The sequence below is a fragment of the Alexandromys fortis genome, unplaced genomic scaffold (assembly GCF_014885135.2).
Source record: "Alexandromys fortis isolate MF-2015 unplaced genomic scaffold, M_Fortis_MF-2015_v1.1 scaffold_43, whole genome shotgun sequence".
NCBI lineage: Eukaryota > Metazoa > Chordata > Mammalia > Rodentia > Cricetidae > Alexandromys > Alexandromys fortis.
In genome coordinates this window covers 613902-638964 of record NW_026067928.1, presented here as the reverse complement: position 1 = coordinate 638964, position 25063 = coordinate 613902, and the positions used below count along the sequence as shown (strand labels likewise).

At 34.0% G+C, this 25063-nt stretch overlaps 1 protein-coding gene across 2 annotated transcripts in view; it reads left to right on the top strand.

Moving 5' to 3' along the window:
* Positions 1-25063, top strand: part of Klhl1 (kelch like family member 1) — a 220767-nt gene that overhangs the window by 154344 nt on the left and 41360 nt on the right. For both annotated transcript variants that reach the window (XM_050144717.1, XM_050144716.1), the window contains one exon: positions 7754-7940. In XM_050144717.1, the coding sequence (XP_050000674.1) occupies positions 7754-7940 (187 nt within the window). The remainder of the gene's footprint in view (positions 1-7753; positions 7941-25063) is intronic.

Genomic DNA, 25063 nt, shown 5'->3' with positions numbered 1-25063 from the left:
TAAGGCTTTGATCAGAATAAATCTAAAGAAAGCTGAAATCTGCAAATATGAAGCGATTGAAATTCTTTACCCATCTCCCCTCGGTGAAATGAGAAAAGCAAAATACATGGCTACCTTATAATTAGTGTGAGTCAAATTAAAAGGGTATGCTTAAAAATGATAAGACTGAAGAAAAATAATGTTTAATACATAGCATGCATTGTTCATGAAATGAAAGAATCAAGTGTTCCAAATGTGAATGAGGAAGCAGTATCTATAAATGCTGCCCTTCATATTAATATCAGCATTTCATGGTTCCTTATATCATTCAAATGAACAACTTGAAATAAAATGTGACTGAAGGGAAGGAAACCCTTGGCTCTTTTTTTCTAAGAACATTTGCACTTGACAGGACTATCATAGTTACTTGTGAATATAATGCATTGGTCATTCACAAATTGATTCATCTCCCTGCCAGAGTAGGGTTAGTACTCAGTTTGGGGATGATTAAATTGGTGATGAGGATTAGGATTAGAGTTAGATGGACAGCAATAGTGGGCAGATACATTGCAGTGTATACAGATCTTCACAAAACAGAAAGTAGTCCTACTGGAAGCAAAAATCATCAACACTGATATAAAGATTTGCTAATTTATGCTTGTAAAATACCAGTTTTAGTAAGTGTCAAAATATTTAACAGTGGTATTGTGAGAGTGCTCTCAGGTAAGCTATTGCTGAGGAAATAATGAGGCTTAAACATCTCACTGCATTTAACATGCTAATATTTGCTACTTCATGTAAAACAAGAATCCTCATTTAGTTTTGGGTTATTGCATACCAACATCTCTTTCATAGTGTCTCACAGAGCACAAATTGACAGTTTTTCTGATTTTGTGGTGTTTTCCATAAGGAGGTGATAAAAATGAATTAAAAGTTCAGTGTTTTCGATCAGAAGCGTTTTTATTCAAGAGCAAAGGAGGCATAAGCACATTGGTTAATCTTGATGAATTTGCACACCTGCAATAAGTTCTTTTCCAATTATCTGCTTGAAGAACAGTTTATACATAAAATAGGTGATATAAAAAGTTCTCTTCAATTTTGCTTTTAATGCAAATAGTGGATAAATGAGAAATATACATATAAATATAAGAAACACACAAACTTATTTATTTCTGCAGTATATTATTCAGATAATGTATTCTGAAATTACATTAACAAATATAGCAAACTGAATCAAAACACTTATTGATAGACTTTAGTAATATTCTCTCATTGTTTCTTATGATTTCACAGTGGTGAATTTAAATAACTAATCTTCCTCAAAACAGTGGATAATTTAATAATAGATCAGTAAAGGTAAATTTGGAATGGAAATATAATAGTGAGAAATGATAGCTTTAATACTAAAATATTTCCATTTGTTAATGTTTAAGCTGGGAGATTAATTATAGAGGTACAGAACTTTGATAAGTTATATTCTCATTGAATATGGTTTGAAATGACCAATATACATTTTATTGGTCAATCACAGACATTTTTCTTAATGTCTAGAAATATTTTTGATAATAATTTAGTATCAAATTTGAGAAGTGATTTTGAATACTTTGGATAAAGTAGATATTCAGACTTCAGTTGTGAATAAATTATCTACAACCAATGAGTAAATGATAATTTATAAATTATCATTCACTTTACTTACTCTTTTATTTTGAATTCAAACATGGTGAGCAAAACACTTAATTTTTTAAATTAATATCTCTATATTTATGAGAGAATGTTCTTGAAACTGTCCAGTGATGATGATATGCATAATAAAGAAATAAGTCCTGGAATTATTGATGTCAGCATTTTTTAATCTTTTGCATCATTAGATTAATATTTAATTAAACTATAGAGAGCCAAAGTGCTTTCAAAAAATTTTGTAATGTTTATTAAAGCCTAATAGGGAAAGGTTCATGTTAGAATGAAAGGAGAGAGATTGGGGAGGTAAGAGTGATGCAAAGGCCTTAATTGAAGACAGTTTATTCTAATAGAAATTGATTAGAAGATGTAAATTGTTCCCCTCAAATTTATGTGCATTAAAATATTGAGGACCTGTGGATAAATAAGAAGAGGAAAATACCGTTCGACAATGATTGGCAGGGTAACCTGAAGATACTGAACAATGTCTATCAATAAATAGTGATGTTTCCATTGTAGCCTAAACATGGATCAGTTTAAGAAAGACATTCAAGTGGGAAAGGATGGTCTACTTGAACATGGTGGTGGAAAATTAATATGCAGAAATTGTGGACCTTTGTTGGCACTAGGACAAAGCAGCTACTGACCGAAATTTACAGAATGAATGTGTGAGTGTTCTATAATTTATTGGGATAAATGAGTCCAAGGTGGAGTAAAGTTCGTACAGAGCACAGGTTGATTTATTTCAGCTTTAGAATTTCTGAGCTTTCTCACTGTGAAACAATAAATTCAGCGTCAATAAATAAATGTTAATCATTAATTATAGCAGCATAAAATCCAATTCAATTGTGAGTAATAAAAACTCTCATTTGGGTTAATTTTCTGAACACTACTTGCTTTGATTATGTCATTACTATTCTTATTGGGATTGCAAGTTTTCCAATTATGTATCAACTAAAGGGAATCAGATATTTCTATATTTGAATAAAATTAATGAACCCGCTTCTTTTTCATATAAAGTGTCTCCTTGTTTCTTGAAATACTGGAGGTAGACTTTTTCAGATGTCTCTGTAATAAGCTTTACAAGTCAGTTTGAATTGAGAGAAAATGAAACCTCTTTTGTTTCTGCTTTTTTTCATTTATTTTAACATATATAGAAGATCCCCAAGTTAGTTAGACAAGACACTGTTTGCTTCATTAGATTGTTTTCCATGGAGGCTAATAGAACTCAGAATGCAATGTGAGAATCTACTCGCTTAGAGGAGCTGAGTATCAAGCAGGCTGCAAAGAGAGAGTCTTCCTATGGGTAAGCTGGTTTCTTCTATAGGAGTCTAGGCTGTGTCAGTCCAGAAGACACTGGGAAAGTCCTTGATGAAAACGTAGCACTGGTAAACTAAGGAATACTGGAAGCTTCCAGTATTTCTGTCTGTTCACTTTGTCTGGGAGCATAGATAGAGCTGAAAGGTGGACACATAGGGAAAATTATTCTAGACACAAGGAAGAGCGTTTTTACCCTTGTAAAAAGGGGCAACTATACCTACGTGATACTTACTGGGTTGTCCTTAGTTTGGTGAACACTGACTGAATCCTCTAACCATCATCTTACAATAACAGGTCCAAGGTATATTTAAAATAAATGATATCGCATATTTTCTAGGGAATGCTTGGGAAACTGCACACTATAAAAGTTTTAAAATATTTTCTTTGCATCATACCTATTCTAGTATAATAAAACAGAAATCATTCACTGCAGTTTATGGGCTATGACAACATTTTATCAAACGGTCTATGCATTTATTTCAAATAGAAAACCTAAGAACCTCTATATGATTTCAAGTTCTCAAATGAATGCTACACTAATATTAATGAAATTTATTTTATAAATTCTAAATCCAGAAGAAGAAATTATTATGAAGAGAACACTTATCAAGATAAGACTTAAAAATGATTTTGTCTGTTTATTTTTGCATTCCAGAAAATTAAAATATTATTGATTGTACAACGAAAAAAATCTATCTGTTAAAGAGGTAATTTGGCTCATTTAATGTCATGTTTTCCTTGCCTACATGAAATTCTAGGTTTAATCCCCAGCATTACTAAACAAAGTACTGTAAAAATGAAAAGACTTAAACTGTTCAGGTTCAATTTACCTATCCTAAACAACAAAACAACAAAAACTAAACTGTTATAAGATTAAACAGAAACTATCACATTACAGTTTGACGAGGACAACCAACAGAAGGAAAATGACCCAAAAGTAGATGAAGTAATCAAAGACCAACTCATTCGCATATGCAAGAGTACCACAGAAACACTAAACTGAAAAACAGCAACATGCTCAGACCCATGCAGGCCCTGTGATTGCTGTTTCAGTTTCTGTGAGTTCATATGAGATTTGCTCAGCTGACATAGAACATAGTCTATTGACTATCTGTCTTATACTCTTTCTGCCTCCTCTGCCAAGGGGTTACCTGAGCTCTGAGGGAAGGGATTAGTTGGCAATATCCCATTTATGACTGAGTGTTCCAAGGTCTCTCTGTATGTCTCTGTTGGACTTTCTGTCTTTTTGTCTATCTGCCTCTCTCTCTCTCTCTCTCTCTCTCTCTCTCTCTCTCTCTCTCTCTCTCTCTCTCTCTCTTTCTCTCTCTCTTTCTATTTTCTCTCTCTCTGTTTTTTCTCTGTGTTTTATCTCTCTCTATCTCTGTTTTCTCTCTGTGTTCTGTCTCTCTCTCCCTCTATTCGTCTCTCTCTCTCCCTCTCCTTGTGTGTGTGTGGTGTGTAATACCTAGCTGTCAGCTGTTGGATTTCTTACCATCAGCTGCAGGAGGAAGCGAATATAATGATAGTTCAGTCTTCTATGACTCATAAACACTTTCAGTAGTGTAGCAGGATACAACATTAACTAAAAATATCAGTAGCCCTCCTATACACAGATGATAAATGGGCTGATAAAGAAGTCAGAAAATATTACCCTTCACAATAACCACAAATAACATAAAATATCTCAGAGTTACTCTAACCAAACAACTGGAAGACTTATATTACAAGAACTTTAAATCTTTGAAGTAAGAAATTGAAGAAGACACCAGAAAGTGGAAATATTTCCCATGTTCTTGGGTAGGTAGAATTAACATAGTAAAAATGGCAATCCTACCAAAAGCAATCTATAGATTAAATGTAATGACCATCAAAATGCCAGCAAAATTCTTCACAGACCTCGAAAGTACAGCACTCAACTTAATATGGAAAAGCAAAAAACCGAGGACAGCCAATACAAGCCTGTACAATAAAAGAACTGGATGCATCACAATCCCTGACTGCAAATTCTTCTCCAGACCTACAATACTGAAAACAGCCTGGTATTGGCATAAAAACAGACAGGAGGACCGATGGAACCAAATCAAAAACTATGATCTTTTTTTTTTTGTTCATGGATTTGGTTCAAATATTTTACTGACTATTTTTGCACCTATGAGATTAAGGAAAATTAGCTTGTAATTTTCCTTCATTGTTGGGACTTTATATACTTGAGGAATCAGGATAATGCTGTCATGAAAGTAATTAAGCTATGTTTTTTTTTTTCAATTTTGATTTTGTGGAATAATCTGACAAATATTTGCAATAACTCTTCTTTGAACATTTAGTAGTATTTTGGGCCCAAATCATCTGGCTATGATCTGTCAATTGGTGAGAGTGGGATAATAAAAGCTCCCGATATAAGTGTGGGAGTCTCAACATGTGGTTAAACTGTAGTAGAGGTTCTTTGCAAACTCGGGTACCCTTGTGTTTATTTGCAGCATAAATATTAGGACTTGGAGTATCATCTTGGTGAATTTTTCTTTGATGAGTATCTTTTGATTTGTTTTGGCTTGAAGACTATTTGCTAGATATTAAAGTTGCTAAACCAGCTTACTTCTTAGGACCATTTTCTTGGAATATCTTTTCCCAAGGTTTTAAAGGGAGATGATGTTGACATATGTTTCTTGGATGCATCAGAAGACAGATCCTGATTATGCACTCATTCTGTTATTCTGTTGGGGCATTGAGACCACTGATGTTCAGAGATACAAATGACCAATCCTTGTTGATTCCTATTTTGTTTTTTGTTGTTGGTGGTGGTGGTGGTTGTGAGTGTTTGATATGGGTGCGTTTGAGGTCATAAGTACAGTTTCCTTGCTGTATTCAGAAAACACTATTTCCTTGTAATCTTCCATTGTCTGTGTCTCCACTATTCATTCCAGATTCTAATTAGTCTATTATCCTTGAACCTTGGTAAGGAAGGTGTGATAGAGATGCACGCTTAATGAATCTTATTCTCTGCACCTGTCCTTTCTTAATGTTAATTGTTTCTGTGTTAATCAGCACCTATTGCAAATAGATGTTTTTCAGATGAGTGAAGACATGCATTAATTTGTGGAAATAAAATGTCCAAAAGAAAAATAAGATGTGAGGGTTTTCTCTCTGGAACTGGGTTCTCTCACACAAGATGACTGCTTGCAGCTTCATCTATTTTTCTGTGCATTTCATAGCTTAAATAAACCCATATCATTTACTAAGATGGGAGCTTTAATTAAAATGTCTCCTAAATAAAAAGTGCCAATACACAGATGAGTAAGGCACAGAATTCTACCAAATCTTTAAAGAGAAATTAACAATTTTTCTCATTACTTAGTAAGAAGAAAAGGAATGAATATTTCCATTTTTGAAGCCAATATTACCCTTATATTAAAACAAGAAAAAGACCCATGAGAAAAAGAAAATTGCAGGCTAATGTCAGTGATGAAATGTAGAGGAAAAAGTCCTCAGTAAAATTCTTGCAAGTTTAATTAAAGAATATATCAAAAAGATCTTCGGCAAAATCAAGTCTGCTTCATTGCAGAGATGCTGAAAGGGTACAACAAAGATAGATATACATGTGTGATCACAAAATAAACAGATTTTTAAGACATAAATAACATGATCTACTCATTGCATGCAGAAAAACGTTCTCAGAAAATACAACTCTGCTTCAAGTTAAAAATCCTAGATAATCTAGGGTTACTGGGGGCATATGTCATTATAGTAATAATCCTCTTTTATTAAGAGGTTGGAAATAAATATTTTCTTATGTTTAGGAGTGTATTAATAATATTTGGATTCACATATTTATGCAATTTAAGATATTTTAAAAAGACTACGTGTAATTTTGTGTAACTCAAATTCTTGTGTTGTATTTTCCTACTTTTCTTATTAATTAGATTATATATACTTAATAAAACTGTTATATTATAAAAAAACAAAAATCTATTTTATCTTGTTAAATTATTAAAATATATAAAATCGTTTAATATTCTAAAGTGGTATCTGTATAAGTGAAGCAATAAAAATAATCATTGTAAGTATTGTCAACAATGCTAAAACAAAAAATCAAACAAATATATTATCAAAAACTTTGTCCAATTCATACATTAATATATGTTTACGCTTAACAAACTGTAATAGTTAAAGAATAATAAGCTATGTCATATACATTTTAATGTATTTTAAGGGAGCAAAACTAAGGAAATTAGAAGAATATCAATGACCAACTTGGATAATATTTTTTTGTTTTTTTCTTTGATAATATTTTTAAAGCTAAAAATGAAGTTACTAATAATTTGTTGTTAATTATTCCTCTATTTTCATCTGAAGTTTTGCTTTTCAATAAAAATAAGAACACAGAATTATTTTAAACTTAAATTAATCCATCAAAATTGTTAAAAGTCACTTTAGTGACAATAGTATTAGATCCAACCATTTCATTATAAATGACCTTTTCCACATATATCAAAACTGGAAGATTGCTGAATTTATATAAGGAGTCAAATCATTAACATAAGGCAACCCCACATTTAACTATTTAGATCAAGTGTCTAAATTTACAAGGAAAAATACGAAAGGAAAGATATATGTTTGCTTTTTGTTTATTTATAAATTTTATACCTGATAAGTCATTAATTTACTGTGATCCAAAGGTAAGAGAAATGACAAGGAATCACCCTTCAATGTCAGTACATAGAACATATACTCACCAATTTAGGAAGCAGTATTAACAGTGTCTGTGCACTCTTTACAGATACTTGCTGACCTTGAAAACCATGCACTATTCAAGAATGATTTGGAATGCCAAAAGCTGATTCTGGAAGCAATGAAATACCATCTATTGCCAGAAAGAAGAACTTTAATGCAAAGCCCAAGAACTAAGCCCAGAAAATCTACAGTTGGAACTCTATATGCAGTAGGGGGGATGGACAATAACAAAGGTATGTGATTCTAGATCTACCCACAACTGTTCTTTTACCATGACTGAATTTGAATAATGCAATGTACATAAACTAACAATATACACACACAGCTTTGTTAAAAATGATACAAAAATTAAAGAAAGCATTAAACTCTTTTTACAGTGTGCAGTTGCTGCTTATAAGTCTTTACATATTATATTAATTTGGGTTTATCATTTATGAAATAAAAGCTGGATTTCAAACATCTGCTTGGAAAATAGGAGTGATGTGCTGAATATATTGGAATGATACTTCAATTTTATGACAAAGAAGCACAGCGTGAGAGGATAGATGTTCTGGGAGAGCAGTAATGAAGCAGCTCTGCCTTTGCGGATCTGAGAGTCTCACACTGAAGACAGAAAATGACACATAAGAACAGATTAGTATATTGACAGTGGAATTCATAAATTATGAATTTAATTCTGTGTCTACATATTTCTTGATTTAAAAAAACAATAGGTGCATGTAAAGAACTTGATTTATAGGTTTTGAAAATAATGGATAAATATGATTATCTGATCTCTTTACTGCTTTAGCTTATACACAAAGCATATATGCACACGCACACTTGTGTCCACTCATGCTCTGACGCACACAGAAACATTCACACACACACACACACACACACACACACAGTTACTACAGACAGATAAAAGGCATCATGTATGCTCTTCTGAATGAATGCCACTTCTTTAAAAATGCTTTATTCCACATATAAAATAACAATGTATTATGAGTCACCGCTGTCAATCTGCATAGGGTATTATTTTTCCTAAAACAAATGTTTTAAACATAAATAATGAATCAATATTACCAAAATATCATGATATTTTCAAAAGGACACATAGATGCTAGTTTGAATATTTACATGTTTAATATATGGCACTATTTGATGAATTTCTGCAGAATACTTAACAACAGTGCAATGTTCTCCTTGGAATTTTTATGATATTCAGTCCAACACTGATATAATCGTAAAATTCAAGCAAATATTTACTTTAAAACAAGTTATAGTATTCTATTTTAATTTCCTGATTTCTATACAGCCATTAGCACTGTAATTGTCAGATACTGTGATGTAATGTAGTTGCTGGAGAATAAAATATATGAGAATAATGAGTATGGTGAGCTAGATTGCTTGCAAGAATATGAATTTTTCTTTCTTTTTTAGGGAATTCAAATATTTGCTTTATTAGTATATACATAGTTTATTTAGTTAGTTATTTTTTATTTTTATTTTTCCATTCAATTATTTACAATTCCTTCCCTCCTTTCAATCGCTTCCTGCTCCTGCACACCCCCTCTTCCCTCCCCCACCCTGCTTGAGAGGAGGCAGGGAATCCTGCCCTGTGGGAAGTCTAAGGCCCTCCCCCCTACACCCAGGCCTAGGGAGCTTTGCATCCAAATAGACTAGTGTCCCAAAAAGCCAGAACATGCTGTAAAAACAAGTCCCACTGCCTTTTTCAATGGCTTCTCAGTCAGCCCCCATTGTCAGCCACAGTCAGAGAGTCCGGTTTGATCACATGCTCATTCAGACCAGGTCCAGCTGGATTTGGTGAGCTTCCTTTAGAACAGGCACACTACCTCAGTTGGTGGACTAAGCCCTCGTTCCTGACTTCCTTGCTCATCCTCTCCCTCCTTCTGCCCTTCAACTGGACCTTGGAAACTCAATCCATTCCTCTGATCTATATCTCCATCTGTCACCAGACGAAGATTCTATGGTGATATTCGAGATAATCATCAGTGTGGTAGTGGGGCAAGGACAATTCAGGCACCCTCTGCTCTGCTGCCCAAGGACCTAACTGGGGACATCCCAGTGGACACCTGGGATCCTCTCTAGAGCCAAGTCTCTTCCCAACCCTAAAATGGCTCCCTTAATGTAGATATCTTCTTCCCTGCTCCTATATCCGCCCTTCCTCCATCTCCACCTTCCCACTCCTCCAAGCTGTTGCCAGTTTTTCCCTTATCCCTTCCCTCTCCCCTTTCCCTCAACCTCACTCCCACCCCTACCTCCACCTCCATGCTCATAACTTTTGCCCTGCAATCTTGTTTGCTTCCAATTTACAGGAGGATCTATATATGTTTTTCTTTGGGTTCACCTTGTTATTTGGCTTCTCTAGACTTGTGAACTATAGGATAAGTATCTTTTGTTTATGGCTAGGGTACATACCATATTCATCGTTTTTGGTCTGGGTTATCTCACTCAAGATAGTATTTTCTATTTCCATCCATTTGCATGCAAAATTCGAGAAGTCATTGTTTTTTACCGCTGAGAAGTACTCTAATGCGTATATATTCCACACTTTCTCTATCCATTCTTCCATTGAAGGGCATCTAGGTTGTTTCCAGGTTCTGGCTATTACAAATAATGCTGCTATGAACATAGTTGAACAAATGCTTTTGTAGTATGATTGGGCATCTCCTGGGTATATTCCCAAGAGGGTATTGCTGAATCCTGGGGTAGGTTGGTTGTGAATTTCCTGAGAAACAGCCACACTGATTTCCAAAGTGGTTGCACAAGCAATGGATGAGTGTTCCCCCTTACTCCACATCCTCTCCAGCAAAGGCTATCATTGGTATTTTCAATTTTAGCCATTCTGACAGGTGTAAGATGGTATCTCAAAGTTGTTTTGATTTGCATTTCCCTGATCACTAAGGAAGTTGAACATGACCTTAAGTGTCTCTTGGCCATTTGAACTTCTTCTGTTGAGAATTCTGTTCAGTTCAGTACCCCATTTTTGAATTGGGTTAATTAGTATTTTAAAGTCTAGTTTCTTGAGTTCTTTATATATTTTGGAGATCAGACCTTTGTTTGATGTGGGGTGGTTAAGATAATTCTCCCATTTAGTAGGATGCCTTACTGTCTTACAGTATCCTTTGCTTTACAGAAGCTTCTCAGGTTCAGGAAGTCCCATTTATTCAATGTTGCCTTTATTGTCTGTGCTACTGGGGTTATATGTAGGAAGTGGTCTCCTGTGCGCATGTGTTGCAGTCTACTTCCCACTTTCTCTTCTATCAGGTTCAATGAGGTTGGATTTATATTGAGGTCTTTAATCCATTTGGACTTGATTTTTGTGCATGGTGATAGATATGGATCTATTTTCATTCTTCTACAGGTTGACATCCAGTTATGCCAGCACCTTTTGTTGAAAATTCTTTTTTTCTTCCATTGTATACTTTTAGCTCCTTTGTCGAAAATCAGGTGTTCGTAGGTTTGTGGGTTAATATCCGGGTCTTCTATTTGATTCCATTGGTCGACTTTTCTGTATTTATGGCACTGTCAAGCTGTTTTCATTACTGTAGCTCTGTAATACAGTTTGAAATCAGGGATGGTAATTCCTCCAGAAGTTCCTTTATTGTATAAGATTGTTTTGGCTATCCTGGGTTTTTTGTTTTCTCATGTAAAATTGATTATTGTTTTCTCAATGTCTGTGAAGAATGTTGTTGGGATTTTAATGAGGATTGCATCGAATTTATAGATTGCCTTTGGTAGAATTGCCATTTTTACTATGTTGATCCTACCCATCCAAGAGCCTGGCAGATCCTTCCATTTTCTGGTGTCCTCTTCAATTTCTTTCTTCAATGCCTTAAAGTTCTTGTCAAATAGATCTTTCACTTCCTTGGTTAGAGTTACCCAAAGATACTTTGTGCTATTTGTGGCTATCGTAAAAGGTGAAATTTCTCTGATTTCACTCTCTGCTTCTCTGTCTTTTGTGTATAAGAGGGTACTGATTTTTTTTTTTTAGTTGATCTTGTATCCTGCCACATCACTGAAGGTATTTATCAGCTGTAGGAGTTCTTTGGTAGAGTTTTTGGGGTCACTAAAGTACACTATCATATCATCTGCAAATAACAAAAAATTTGACTTCTTTCTTTCCAATTTGAATCCCCTTGATCTCCTTATGTTGTCTTATTGCTATTGATAGAACTTCAAGCACTATGTTGAAGAGATATGGTGAGAGTGGACAGCCTTATCTTGTTCCTGATTTTAGTGGAATGGCTTTGAGTTTCTCTCCATTTAATTTGATATTAGCGGTTGGCTTGCTATATATTGCTTTTATTATGGTACAACTTCATATGTGTGTGTGTGTGTGTGTGTGTTTATTTGTAAGGAGGTGATATTCTTCTAGAGAAACCATCATTAAAATCAGAGAGAGATGCCTGTTCAAATCCTTGTTGTCACTTAAAATACAGAAGCCCTAATATCTCAACAGGTTATTCTAATTCTGTAAAAGGAGAATGGTGAAAGGAAATGGATTATGTAAAAACTAACAATACAAGGCATTCCAAAATGTGCATATGTATATTTACTAGTGATGAAGGTATCTCAACAGTAACCAGGATGGCCTTTCTTATATTATATGATTAAGCCAGATTGACTAGTATCTATGGATTCTTTATAAACTTACTAGTTTATAAAGATTCTGTAAAATATTAATAAAGTTTATACAGGAAGTGTCAAATGCAATAAGCTTTTCACAAAAGTGACTTTCACATGCACATGAAGATGCCTGAGAGCTTATAAAGCAAATTAAAATATCATTCAAGAATAAAAACCCAAAATAAAGTAATAAAATAATGCATGAAGTCTATAGTGTGCCACACAAGTGTTTTGTTGCTTGTGCTAAAGACTAAATGGAGGTATTTATTCATGCTGAGCAAGGCTTACCACTGAAATACATCCCCATAAAGTGTTATGTTTGGAATATGATGTTTCCACAGATCTTTTGTTTCAATATGGATTCCCAGAAGATGCTTTCATTAACAGATAGAGTGTTTAGTAATGTAGATAAAGTAAGACGGTTAAGTTACTGAGGAAAACATTTGATGAATACACTGGGTGTGCTGACTTTTTCTACTCCGTCTTCCAGATTCTATGAGACAACTAAGTTTGTTTAATCCTTATCTTTTATGTAGCAGAGCCAAGCAAGGCTGGTCTGAAATGATGAAATAATAAAACAATCTTTGATTTCTGATTTGGTTAACTGATGTATATTTAACTTTAAAGATAGCAAGGAGAAAGGATTTGTAACTATATTGGTGTCACTGAAAATCTTGAAAGGTATATCTTTAGGAATCAAATAATTTTATCTTGCTTTAAATTACTTAAATATAAATATATTTATTCACCTATCTCCATTCTGAAAAGTATAAGATGACTATAACATTAAACAGTTTTTAAAAGGGAAATGATTATACAGAAATAATTAAATACTTTTACCATCAACCACAAACAAATACAATTTTAAAATCTATCAGTAAATTGTGAGATAACTTTTTATATTTTCTTTTTAAATTCATTAATTAACTCATTTTTTTTAATTATCTTCTCTCATTTTACATACCAGTCAAAGTTTTCACTCCCTCCCCTCCTCATGCTCACTCCACCTTCCCCTCAACCCCCATTCACTCCACAGAGGGTAAGGTTTTCCATGGAAAGTCACCAAAGTCTAGCACATTACTTTTAAGAAGGATCAAGGCCCTCTCCAATATATCTAGGCTCAGCAAGGTATCCCTCCAAAGAAAATGGGTTCCAAAAGCCAGAACAAGCATTGGGGATAAGTCCTGGTTACACTGTCAGTGGTCCCATAGTCAGCCCCAGGCATTCAAAACAGTTAGTCACACACTCAGAGGGCCTAGTTTGGTCCTATGCTTGTCCCAGCTGCCAGGCCAGAGTTGGTGGGCTCCCATTCGCTCAGGTGAGTTACAGACAGTGTGGTATGCCATATGATTTCTGTGAATTGAACCTAGGTTTTCCTAAGAAGCAATAAATGCCCTTAACCAATGAGCCAGCATCTCTAGTTCCCATGACCCCTTATTCATATATTTTCTCTTTGAAGGATGTAATTGGACACACTTTGTTTTTAAGTTCTTTTTGAGCTATAGTCTCACTGTGTAGACCAGACTGGCCCGAAACTCTCAGCGATCCACTGAGAGATTTAGTGCCTCTGCCTAAAGAAAGGGATACACCATCAGGTCTAGACTGTTTTAGAGACTTAATGTATTTAATCGAGTGCACATATATGAGTTCTTCCTTTTCTAATTCATTTGTATTTTGTTTCCCTGGCTATACCATATAATACCAAGATAAACAGAAACAGTGTATAGGACAATGCTGCAATTTTCTTTATTTGAAAAGAAACAATTTTTAATGCCTGAGAGATTTGTTGTTAGAATCTAGTTGGTTTCGTAGCAAGCCTGACAAATTCTGAAAGAAAGATGAATATTGTATAAGAAAATATGCTGAGGCTTGGGAAAACATTAAGTTTCTGCATCTAGAATTCATTTTCTTTTGGCAGACTGTTAAATTGAATATCACCTTCTAAACAAGAATCAGGTACTTTGAGAGAAACATTTATTACATATGAGAGCTGTCCTCCAATTTTGCATTCAATAATTATTTGAATGCTCTTTAAATTCTTCTCTGGAACTGGATATGCCAGATCTGTCCTCTTCTAAGAGTGAAACATGCCTTAGAAATATAGCTAAAGCTAAATTTAGCACCATTGCACCCAGATTCTGCCTTGGTTTTTGTCTCAACATATTACTTAGAAATAAGAAATATGTGGAGTCCACAAACAGCCTCACCCTTCTTCCCTTTCTCGGGGGATCTGAATCTTAGGTCCTGACTTCTCTGTAAGCTCTGCACAGCCCTTGGGTCACCCAGGTCAGAAGTCAGCTGAGAGGCCTTTGGCAGAGTTCTGGGAGGCCTCATTGCTTGGCCTCTGTGCACAGACCTTTCCTCCAAGGAAAACAGAAAACAGTCATGGGTTTATTTTTCTACTATTCGTTTCATAGAAACCTTGGCCTTTTCAGTATGAAGTCACTTTTATTTGTGTGCATTTGGAAAACAAAACGGAAAAAAAAGGAAAAAGAAAATAAATAAAAAAAAACCAATAAACCTAACCAATTATTTATCCCAAAGCCATGTATTCACTCCTGCTGTAACTGATGCTATAGTTTGAGTCATACTTAGAGACAAACGTTCTGTGGCAACAGTACCTTCCGACCTGAAACTCTTTGTTTTATTTTCAGATATATAATAAATTTTCAGGATCGTACTTTATTTTCTTATTTCATTCATGATGTTTATTACTATTTAATGGTAGCTATTCCTCTGTATTTGTAAGTGATTCTTCATTGACCTCTGCAAAAATAAATTGAAGGACACCTCATTCCTTTCAATATATTTTCATAGTATTGACTATCAGCATCACACTTCCTCCTCTATAATTTAAATTGCAGTTAGATTACTTATGATGCTTAATTGTTTGTAAAAAGCTGTGTTAATTATAGTTAAAATGTGATATTTATGAAAGAAAAAAAGAAAAGTATTAATACATCTTCAATATACTTGTGACTATTGTTGTTGTTTTAATAGGTTAAATCTGTAATTGGTTGAATTCAGGGGGACATAATACAGACCTGCAAGTCTACTTAATATATACACTATGACTGGTATTGGCAATACCTAAGAGCATGGTAGGGTAAACCTGTTGCTTGCTAATTTTCATTTGTGTGTGTCTGTCTCTCTGTGTGTGTCCATGTTTATGTTCAGTTCCTTGTGCATAGAGTAATGGTATTTTGAAGTAATAGTTAAGTCTCTGTAGACCATTTGCAGGCTTACATTAGAGATATTTATTCAGATGTGGTGATGCTGGAAAACTTAGAGCCATGCCAGCCTTCTTTGGCTCCCCGCTCTGGACGTGCCAGTGTGTCAGATATGTTCTATTACATTGCACTGGTCACATGAAAAAGAAGTCTCCATGTCTCATTCAGTGTAGAAATATCATCTGTCCTTGGTAAGGTCTTCCTTCCCTGCTCATTTAATTCTTGAGAAGTCTTTCTTTATTGTCTTCTTGGGTTGGCTCACTTTTCTCTGTTGTAAGCATATGAGACAAGATTTGAAAATGTTCAAGTTCTAAAAAGCATGATTACCTACGCAGTGAAAACTGTAATTGCACCTTTCACTATCCTTTTGTTTTATATGTGTTATTTAAATCAGAGCATAAAGATGATGATCCAAATCAGTGACAGAACCTTGCCTAACAAACTCAAGGTTCTTGACATAATCACTCACACCTCCCTTCTGTAAAGAATGGGGATTATTTAAATGTATTTTATTTTGCACCATCAACAAATGATGAATAAAAACAGACTACAGTACACAACTGTTTAAATGTAGTTACAGGACTAGCAAGATGCTTTAGCAGATTAAGGTACCTATTGCCAAGGTGATGACCTGAGTTCATTTTCTAAAATCTACCTGGAGGAAGGTGAGAACTGATTCCCACAGGAAAGTTGCTGACACTCACAGCATTCCATGGGGCATGCATACCCTCCTATACACACAAACATAAAAAGGGAGGACTTGAAAAATAAATACATAGATTTATATATTGATATTTATCTAGTGCATGCAAATATGCTTATTATAAACATAAAGGTTCTTCACTAATTGAGCATTTTAGCATTTTATTAACTGCTAGCTATGTACTGACTTTAAGATCCATCTTCTCATCAACAAATTCTAATACTCTGAGTACCTAACATTTTACATATTCCAGAAACATTAGAGTGATTTCATCCTTGAAAACATTATAACAAAATAATTTTCTAGATATTGGTGTTTCTCATGAATATAATTTGAATTATACTATCCTCTATCTTTTTAGGATACTTTAAGAAATGTCAACTTAAAAACACCAGAAAAACAAATGCTGATTAAATGTTGTGTTAATGGTGATATATTAAAATATTTTAACATACTCATGACTTTAATATTTTCAATTAAATTTTCATCCTCTGATTAAAATTATTTTATAGATGCTTATGTGTCAAATAATAAATATGAATTTCTGATAATGTTGCCAAAATTTTCCTTTCAAATTAATGAACACAGTCTTAAGTCAACTAGATGGCTTAGCAGGCAAAGGTGATTACTTCCAAGGCTGGCAGCTTCTGTTCAATATCACAGCTTACATGTTAAAAAGAAACCTGATTCACTCACGTTTCCCCACGGACCTTTTCTTTTACACTGGCATGTACATGCATATACACACAGCAAACAATCAAACAAATAAATAGAAAATACCAAATTTTGTTTGGTTGGGTGTTTTTGACTTTCAAGACAGAGTTTCTCTGTGAAACAGTTCTGGCTGTCTTGGAACTCATTCTGTTGACCAGTTATGGCTTTAACTCACAAGAATCTGCCTGACTCAGCTTACAATGACATTTTTTTTCTGCTTCTGACTGTTCCCATTCTCAGAACATGTTGCTTTCTGAGCAACAAATTTTGCTGAAATAGTTGCTGAGGACCAATCAGAATCACTTTTTTTTTTTCAAGACAGGGTTTCTCTGTAGCTGTGGAGCCTGTCCTAGAACTAGCTCTTGTAGACTAGATTGACCTCAAAATCACTGAGATCTGCCTGCCTCTGCTTCCCAGGTGCTGGGATTAAAGGCATGGGCAACCACCACCAGGCAGAATCACTCTTACTAATGGATGCAAAACACCAATCAGAATCACTCTTGCTGATTCTGGTGGGAACCGTGAAAGCATTCTCTTGTGTTGTGGCTTAAACTAAACAGAAAGTGTCAACTACAAACAAAATATACAATAGCACATGGAAATATTAGTCATAGGGAAGCAGACAGAAAAGCTATTAGATAGGTGGGGTGAGTGAACACTCTGGCTGCTGCGTGTGTGTTGGTTGGTCAATGATGTTGAATACGCACATTGCTATCTGAATCTTCCTCTTTCTACACATAACATGTCTACATTTTATTTCATTAGCCAGGCTTTGCTACATTCTTCCTTTTCCCTGAATTTGATGAGTATTTTTAAGGTAGAAGTAGTTAAACTCTACGGCCTGAAGGCCAAATGTAACTAGTTATTTTTGCATGGTCTATGGACAGTGCTTCATAGATTATAATGCGTGGAAAACGTTTTAAATGATACAAATTCATGGTTGAATTTTATTTGTGTTATTCAAAAGTACATTTCAGACTCCATAAAGTTTTATTAGGTGTTGTTTATTTGTTTGCTTTTTTTTATAGGGCTCCTTTTACTCTGTGTTGGTCATGTGGTTGCAGCAGAAAAAACTCACGAGGTGCCCTATAAAGCCATTTGCTTTTGTTTCCTGGCTCTTTAAAAGAGAGAAAAGAAAAGAGAAATAAAAGAAAGCTAATAAATGAATAAAGTATACAAATGTTGACAAATTAATAATTTATTTTGCATTTCTAAGAAAACTGTGATACCAAATATCACATTAGTTTGACCCCAATAAGATGTACCAACAACTAAATATGCAGTTTCTAAGCAATTTTATAATGTCAGAACAAAGGTATCTTCTAGGAAAAAAATGTTCTCTCTTGAAGAGCATTTTTGAGGTTTTGATAAAATATGAAGACTTCAGTCATTATTTCTTAAATAGGAAGCTGAAGAGCTAAATTAAACAAAGTTAAATGCTTGAAGGTTATTCTTAAACAACTGGTGTAGAAGCCTTTTCTGGTCCTCCATCCATTGTTATCTTTTTAAATCATTACTAATATTTCTTAGCAATTCCCCTTTTTCAGTTTTATTCCTCCTCTACTCTGTCTCTCTCTCACTCTTTTACACACACACACACACACACACACACACACTCACACATGCACACTATGGAGAGAAAAATAAATTCCCAGTAGCTTTACCACAGGAAGCAAAATAGAAACCAAGACTCGAGATCAATCACCTTTACACACTGGAAGAAATGCTATGAGATTAAGTGTGATGAGAATTTATAAAAGAGAGATTCATGAACTAGGGAACAAGTAGTAAAGTTTATACTTATAGTAATTATTAACAGTGATAAAGTTATGCTTTATCAATTGTGAGTCTTGCTGCTCAGAGCCTTGTATTATGTGTTTTAATAGTAGTCCTTGAAAACCATTCTTTCAGAATCCTCGAAGTGAGGGCTGTTTATGTAAGATATGAGTCTAAATTGTGCTGTTTTAGCTGGAGGAAACAATACTGGTATGTCATGGTAGGGCTTGTAGGTACTCTCAAGTTTCTGAAAAATATCGTTGTTTTGGTTTGTCCAATGTAACTATATATAGTCTTACATTTTGGAGCTAAACCTTTTCCTTTTAATTTAGATAAAAGGGAGAAATATTGTGGTAAAATATTGCTCTATCCTCTGAAAGTATGTCTTTGCCCGGATGCCTTCCGAGTGTTTTAATAAAGAGCTCGGTAGTAGATATTGAAGGCACTTCCAGAGAGGACTCTGGCAAGAAGAGAAGCCGAGAAGCCAGCTGGTTATGGAATGAGTCAAACACAAATAATGGAATAGAGGTAAAAATCATGTGGTAGAACATGTGTTAACCCAGATTAATAAAATTATGGATTGCTTTGCTATAAGATCTAAACAGGAACAAGCCTAAACTATACTCTGAACTTTCACAATTTGTAAGAAGTCTCTGTGTCATTATTTGTGAGCTGGTGGGCAAAAAAAAAAAAAAAAAAAAAACCTTATTACAGCTAGCCCTAAAGATTACATGAGAACGGTAAAGAAATGCTCTTATTGCTATTACTAAGATAAAAAGGGGAAAGAAAGTGCTGAAAATTATAAGAGCATGGGGGACTTTAATTACTATCTAATAACTAATCCCTTCGACACTCTTTGATTATGTTGTAGTGAGTGAAAATCCATTGTGTATTCATATTCATTTTATGCCTCAGAGTTACACATGTTCACACAAGTAGTTTATCTGCTTTAGGGGTAAACGGTTTAATTTTTCTTTCTAAATATAGGACTTAACAATAACATTTTATCCCGAATTTGTCTATTATTATCAGCATTGTGGAGAGACAAAATATAGAAAGTGATGTATCAGCTGATAATCGCTGTTTTATATGATTATTTTACTTCCTTGGCTTGAAGTAGATAGGCTATACAGTCAGAAACTTTAAAAAAAAAAGCTCTTCCTTCTGAAATTTTACAGTTGGATATTTTGAAAAATGTAACTCAACATAAACTCACTTGGTAATGAGAAAAAGATTCACTTATAATTACATGTCAAGAAACCTAAATTATGGAGTTACAATAATTCTAAGATGCAACCTTGATTTTTTTTATTTCTGAAAAAACAATACATAATAAAAGCAAAACTCTATTTTTTTTCCAGTTTTGCCCTTTTGAGTACTGGCCTACCAGGTGCTGCCTCAATAACCCCGTTCAGTCACTTCAGTTCCACTTGACTTCCTTTTTTTTTGAACTTGAAGCACACTATCAGATTACTAGTTCAAGGTCAGCAGTTTTCACAAAGCTAGAGAAACACCTCAAAACCATGAATAACAGCTTGGCAGCCTATGCCGGCTTTGCTTTTCACACAAGAGCTGTCTTCTGGAATCACTGTCCACCAGTCAGCTTGTTAAGTGGTATTTTCCAGGGATTCTCTTCCCAATGACAGCAGGAGAAAATGCTCATCTGTTAAGTGAAATTTGTGTTTATGTCCTTCCCAGAGAGTTGGCAGTCAAGGGACTGAAGCCCTCAAGCCATGTTATTTTAAGAGGAGCAGAAGGAAGCTCTGTCCGCTGAAAAGTAATTGCGTGACCATGTCACTTCCTTTCACAGCTTTATCTTCTCTGGAAAGTGATGAATCTTCATGGCTATTGAATCTGTAGATCTACCTGGCACTTCCAATGACAGTTGACATCCCAGATCAAATTAATTAGAATTTCATCTAATGATAATGTAATCTGCCTCGTGTTAGAGAATTTGGATCACATTATTATATATGCTCTAGTTCTTTTTCCGCCAAGAAATGAAGAATGAATGATGGTTGCCTTATAATAAAACATCCACTGTAATTATAAATCAATAAGCACTCTATTTCCATTTTGAGCAATCTCACTGCAAATCTATAGTAACTGTAAATGAATATTTTTTGCAAGCTAAGATACTAGCCTTTTGTCTTTTATAGAAGTACACAGGGACTCTATCTCTGATGAGTTTTGTGTATGTTTCACAAATGCTTTAGGATTCCATTGTGTGGTTATCCTCTGGTAGAGAAATAGACTCACCAGGACTAAATTACCATGAAGAAAATAGTGAGAAAGGATAATAAAGAGTTAAGTAGAAGTCACCAAGCTACCATCAAATGTGAGAATATGAATCACCACAAAATCGATAAATTTTAATAGTTCACAAAGACCCTTAAGTATTATATTTGTTAGAGCAAATAATCATTTATGGAAAGAAAAAAATTCAATTTTCAAATATTAGCATACAAATATAGAGATTAATGGGAATTTTGTTCCTCCCAGCACTTCTAATGTAATGTGTATATTCGTTACACTTTCAAATTTTCTAGTAAGCTACTTTCAGGGCATTCAGTTTGTTCCTTCTATTTACTTGCAACTTTGCTCTCAACAAAGGCTGGAAAAATTAAAATCAATAATGTGTGGCAGGTGATCCCGGAGACATAATCAACATAATGATGGCAGAAAGAGTAAGGACTTGACTCAGGAAATGGACTTAAGAAAAGAACTTCATTTGCTTATCTCACACTACTTAAGTAAAAATGTAAAGTTGTAGGAATTTATTGCACCTGGTGAATAGTTATTAAGAGGATGAAAACTGGAAATGTATTCCCAAAAAAAATGTTTTAATTTATTTGGTCATTTACCACAAAGATGTTTTGATTAGGAGTTCTATGATGTGAAAATATACTTAGTTAACACTCATAGATGCAATAAATTTAAATTTTTCTTATGATCATAAAGCCCTCTTTCCTTTGATATCAGTACCTGGTGATTGACACGTTAGAATTTTAGCTATGTTCCCTAAGAAGCTACCTACACTTTAGTGGATGGTCATGTATATAGAGGCAATACTAAGTAATTTTTTTTATTGGTTGTTCTTTTAGTTTTTTTTTTTCAAGACCAGCATATGAAAACAAGGAAAACTAGGTGGAGTTGATCAGATTTGAGTTGTGTGGAAAGGAATTGGGGTGAATTTCCTTAAAATCCACAAAATATCTGAATAAAATTCTCAGATAATAATAATGATGATAACAATGATAAAATATATCTTAAGTCTGTTGGTAATCTAACTAGTGTATTTAATTATTAGAAAGTTAAGTCAATGTTTTTGATGTTTGTATGTTATTCTTACCAACTTCCTACTGTTTGATGACATTATTAACAAATAAAAGGGGGAGTGCTTTTTAGTTCACATTCTTAATGTCTGAGCTCAAAATCAACCTGGCTGGTGCTTTATTCATACTTTTTTTATGAAAAAAAAAGGATTAGTACAGCACAGAAATTTAGAGCCTTAACTTCTTACTGTCAGTCTATGGTTGGCTGGAAATATCACAGAGTGAGACAGTGAAACAGAAAACTACATCACATCCTGCAATTCTAGAAACAAGATGAAGACAGAAAATAGAATACAAACTGAACCCCAGTGTTCTAGATCCTCTAATTATGCTGTGAAACCTACTAAAGTTTCTACTATTTCCAAAAACAATTAAACCAACTATGACCCAAAGCTTCACCATATATAAACCTACGGTGGACACTTAATATTCAAGTCATAAAATTTGCCTTGACCAAAACTAATGGTTTATTGCCATGTTATATTGTGGAATAAATTTACTCCATCCTTGAAAGTCAAAATAAACCGAACCAGCTCAATATTGGTCAAAAATTCAATTGAAAGTCTCCTGTGAGACAAGAGGCAAACTTTTAGCTCAACGTGTTTTTGAAAATCTAAATGTCATATTCTCATTTCATAAGGGAGGAATGGGAATACAAAAAAGTGGGGAAGGACCCAAGCTACACCTTCCCAAAGATTACAAGATCCAGATCTTGGGGCTCTAAATCTGACATATGAAATATATTATACACTTATAATGATCTAAGCAACCCATCCCCATTTCCTTGCTAGTTACATCCCATGTGGCCTCTCTTGCATGCAGGTACTATTCATTATCTCAGTTTTCCTTGCCAAACAGTTCATATTTGCCATTTGTGATTTTCTAGTTTGACACTGTGTCTTATTTCTCATTTTTATAGTTTCATGCATGAACCTGTTAGTAGATACCTGTATGAATTCTGATCCCAATAGTTATTGTGCCACAGAATTCCACTAAAAATCTAAAGATGCAAGTTCATGACCCTAATATGCAGTCTTGCAAAATCCATCCCATATGGATAACCAAAGTTTGGCTGTTAGCAGGAATTGTAGCATCTCCTGTACCCTTGGATCATGGATATATCAGCCTTCGTGCAACTGGATGACTTAAAAGAGGAAACACTTCCTAGTTATCCTTGTGTGAGGAAGCAGGGTATCATCATTTTCTAGAACTTTCTTTCAAAACCTTTATGGTGAGTTCCTATTATCACTTGTGTCTTAACAAATCAGTGTCTAAGATAATCACAATACATCTTTCCAATTATCTTCATATAAAGTTCTTGCCTCACTTTTAATGGTGCACATCTCTCTAGTAATCTCACCAGCTAACATTAAATTTGCTACTTTTCTTGTTAATTTGCAACTTCCCCTCTTATTTCTACTCTCTTTCTGCACATAGGTCTCACTGTAACTATATCTAAAAACAGCAACCAAACCCAATGCTCTGAGCTAGAACATCTAAGTATTATGAACCCTTGAAACATACTCTTCTTGGTTTTTCTCCTTTGCAATTGGACTACAATATAGTCTTAGAGAACTGAGAAAGTGAATACAAGTTTATTGTCAGACTATGGAGTGAATGGCCTTTTTTTCATTTTGCAACATAGTTCTTTTCTGCATCTGAAGCTTCAAAAGCCCAACCTATACTCTTTTTATTCCCGTCAGTGCTTTCTTCTAAGCACTCAGAGTCACCTATCAAGCTTCATGCATAGGCTGTTTTTCTCCCAATATTTTAAACTTCCTTCTGCCACCCTTTCTCAAAGTCTTAAGAGTCACATTATCAGGGTTAGGCACAGCAATGACTTTATATATCTGCTATTAATTTTCAGTGTTAGGAATCCTCTTTATCATTGAGTCAAAGGTGCTGACAGCAATATAAGAGAATGAGTGATATACTCTCACTCCATTTAAAAGATTTTACATAGAGATAGTCCATTGTTCTTGCTATTTTATGGCAATGTGCCATTAATATTATTAGTCATCCATGGGAAATAATGTACCATGAATGACTATAACTTTTAATTAAATTTAATTAATATAATTATTTCCTTCCTTAGATGTGAGATATCTATTGGTAAAGAAATATACATATATTTAGTATATTTTTTCTCAGTATTGCTCCAGATTAGAGACTGTCCTGTCTTATTAAAATTTTATTTTCTATCAAATTACAATGAATTTCTTAAATTAGTAGTAATGAAATATTACTATGATGTAATTATTATTATATAATACACTAATATCTACAATGTATCATCATTCAAAATTCTTTACAATTTTACACCTCAGCTGGCATCTCTCAACTAATTTTTCTTCATACACCATATGATCTTTCCTTGATGAATTTATTCCTATATAATTGTTATTAATGATGTTTCATTTTAAATAGTCTCTACTTTTCACAATCATAGTGTGTTTTTACTTTTATAAAGAAACTTCCCTTGGTATTAGGCAGTTGGTTTGCAGTCCAGAGAACTTACAGAGGTTTCTTATTTGGTTTCCTAGCACCTTTGTCAGCCACCAATAATATGAAATTCATGATTAATTACCTGCAAATGCAAAATTAATTTGATGGTTGTGGTATATATAAGATCTTCATATATAATAAAATAGATAGAAAATAATTGTTTCCTTCTGTGTTAAAACAATATTTTTACCAGCCATGAGGTCATGTGCATTCATATAAAGTAAGTCTTCTATAGTTCTTTTTTATAAATATGTGGGTGAGTGACTGCTGATAAACAGCTTATTTAATAAAAAAATTCAAGAAATAAGTAATGAATGATGATTATCATAATCACTTCTAAGGTTGGTCTCCCTAAGGTTGTGTATTACAAAAAAATTCTATTTTTTAGCTTTTTTCCTGAAATGACATTCAGTATTAGCTGCTTTCCTAAGGAGAATAAATGCCATGTTGTAATCATC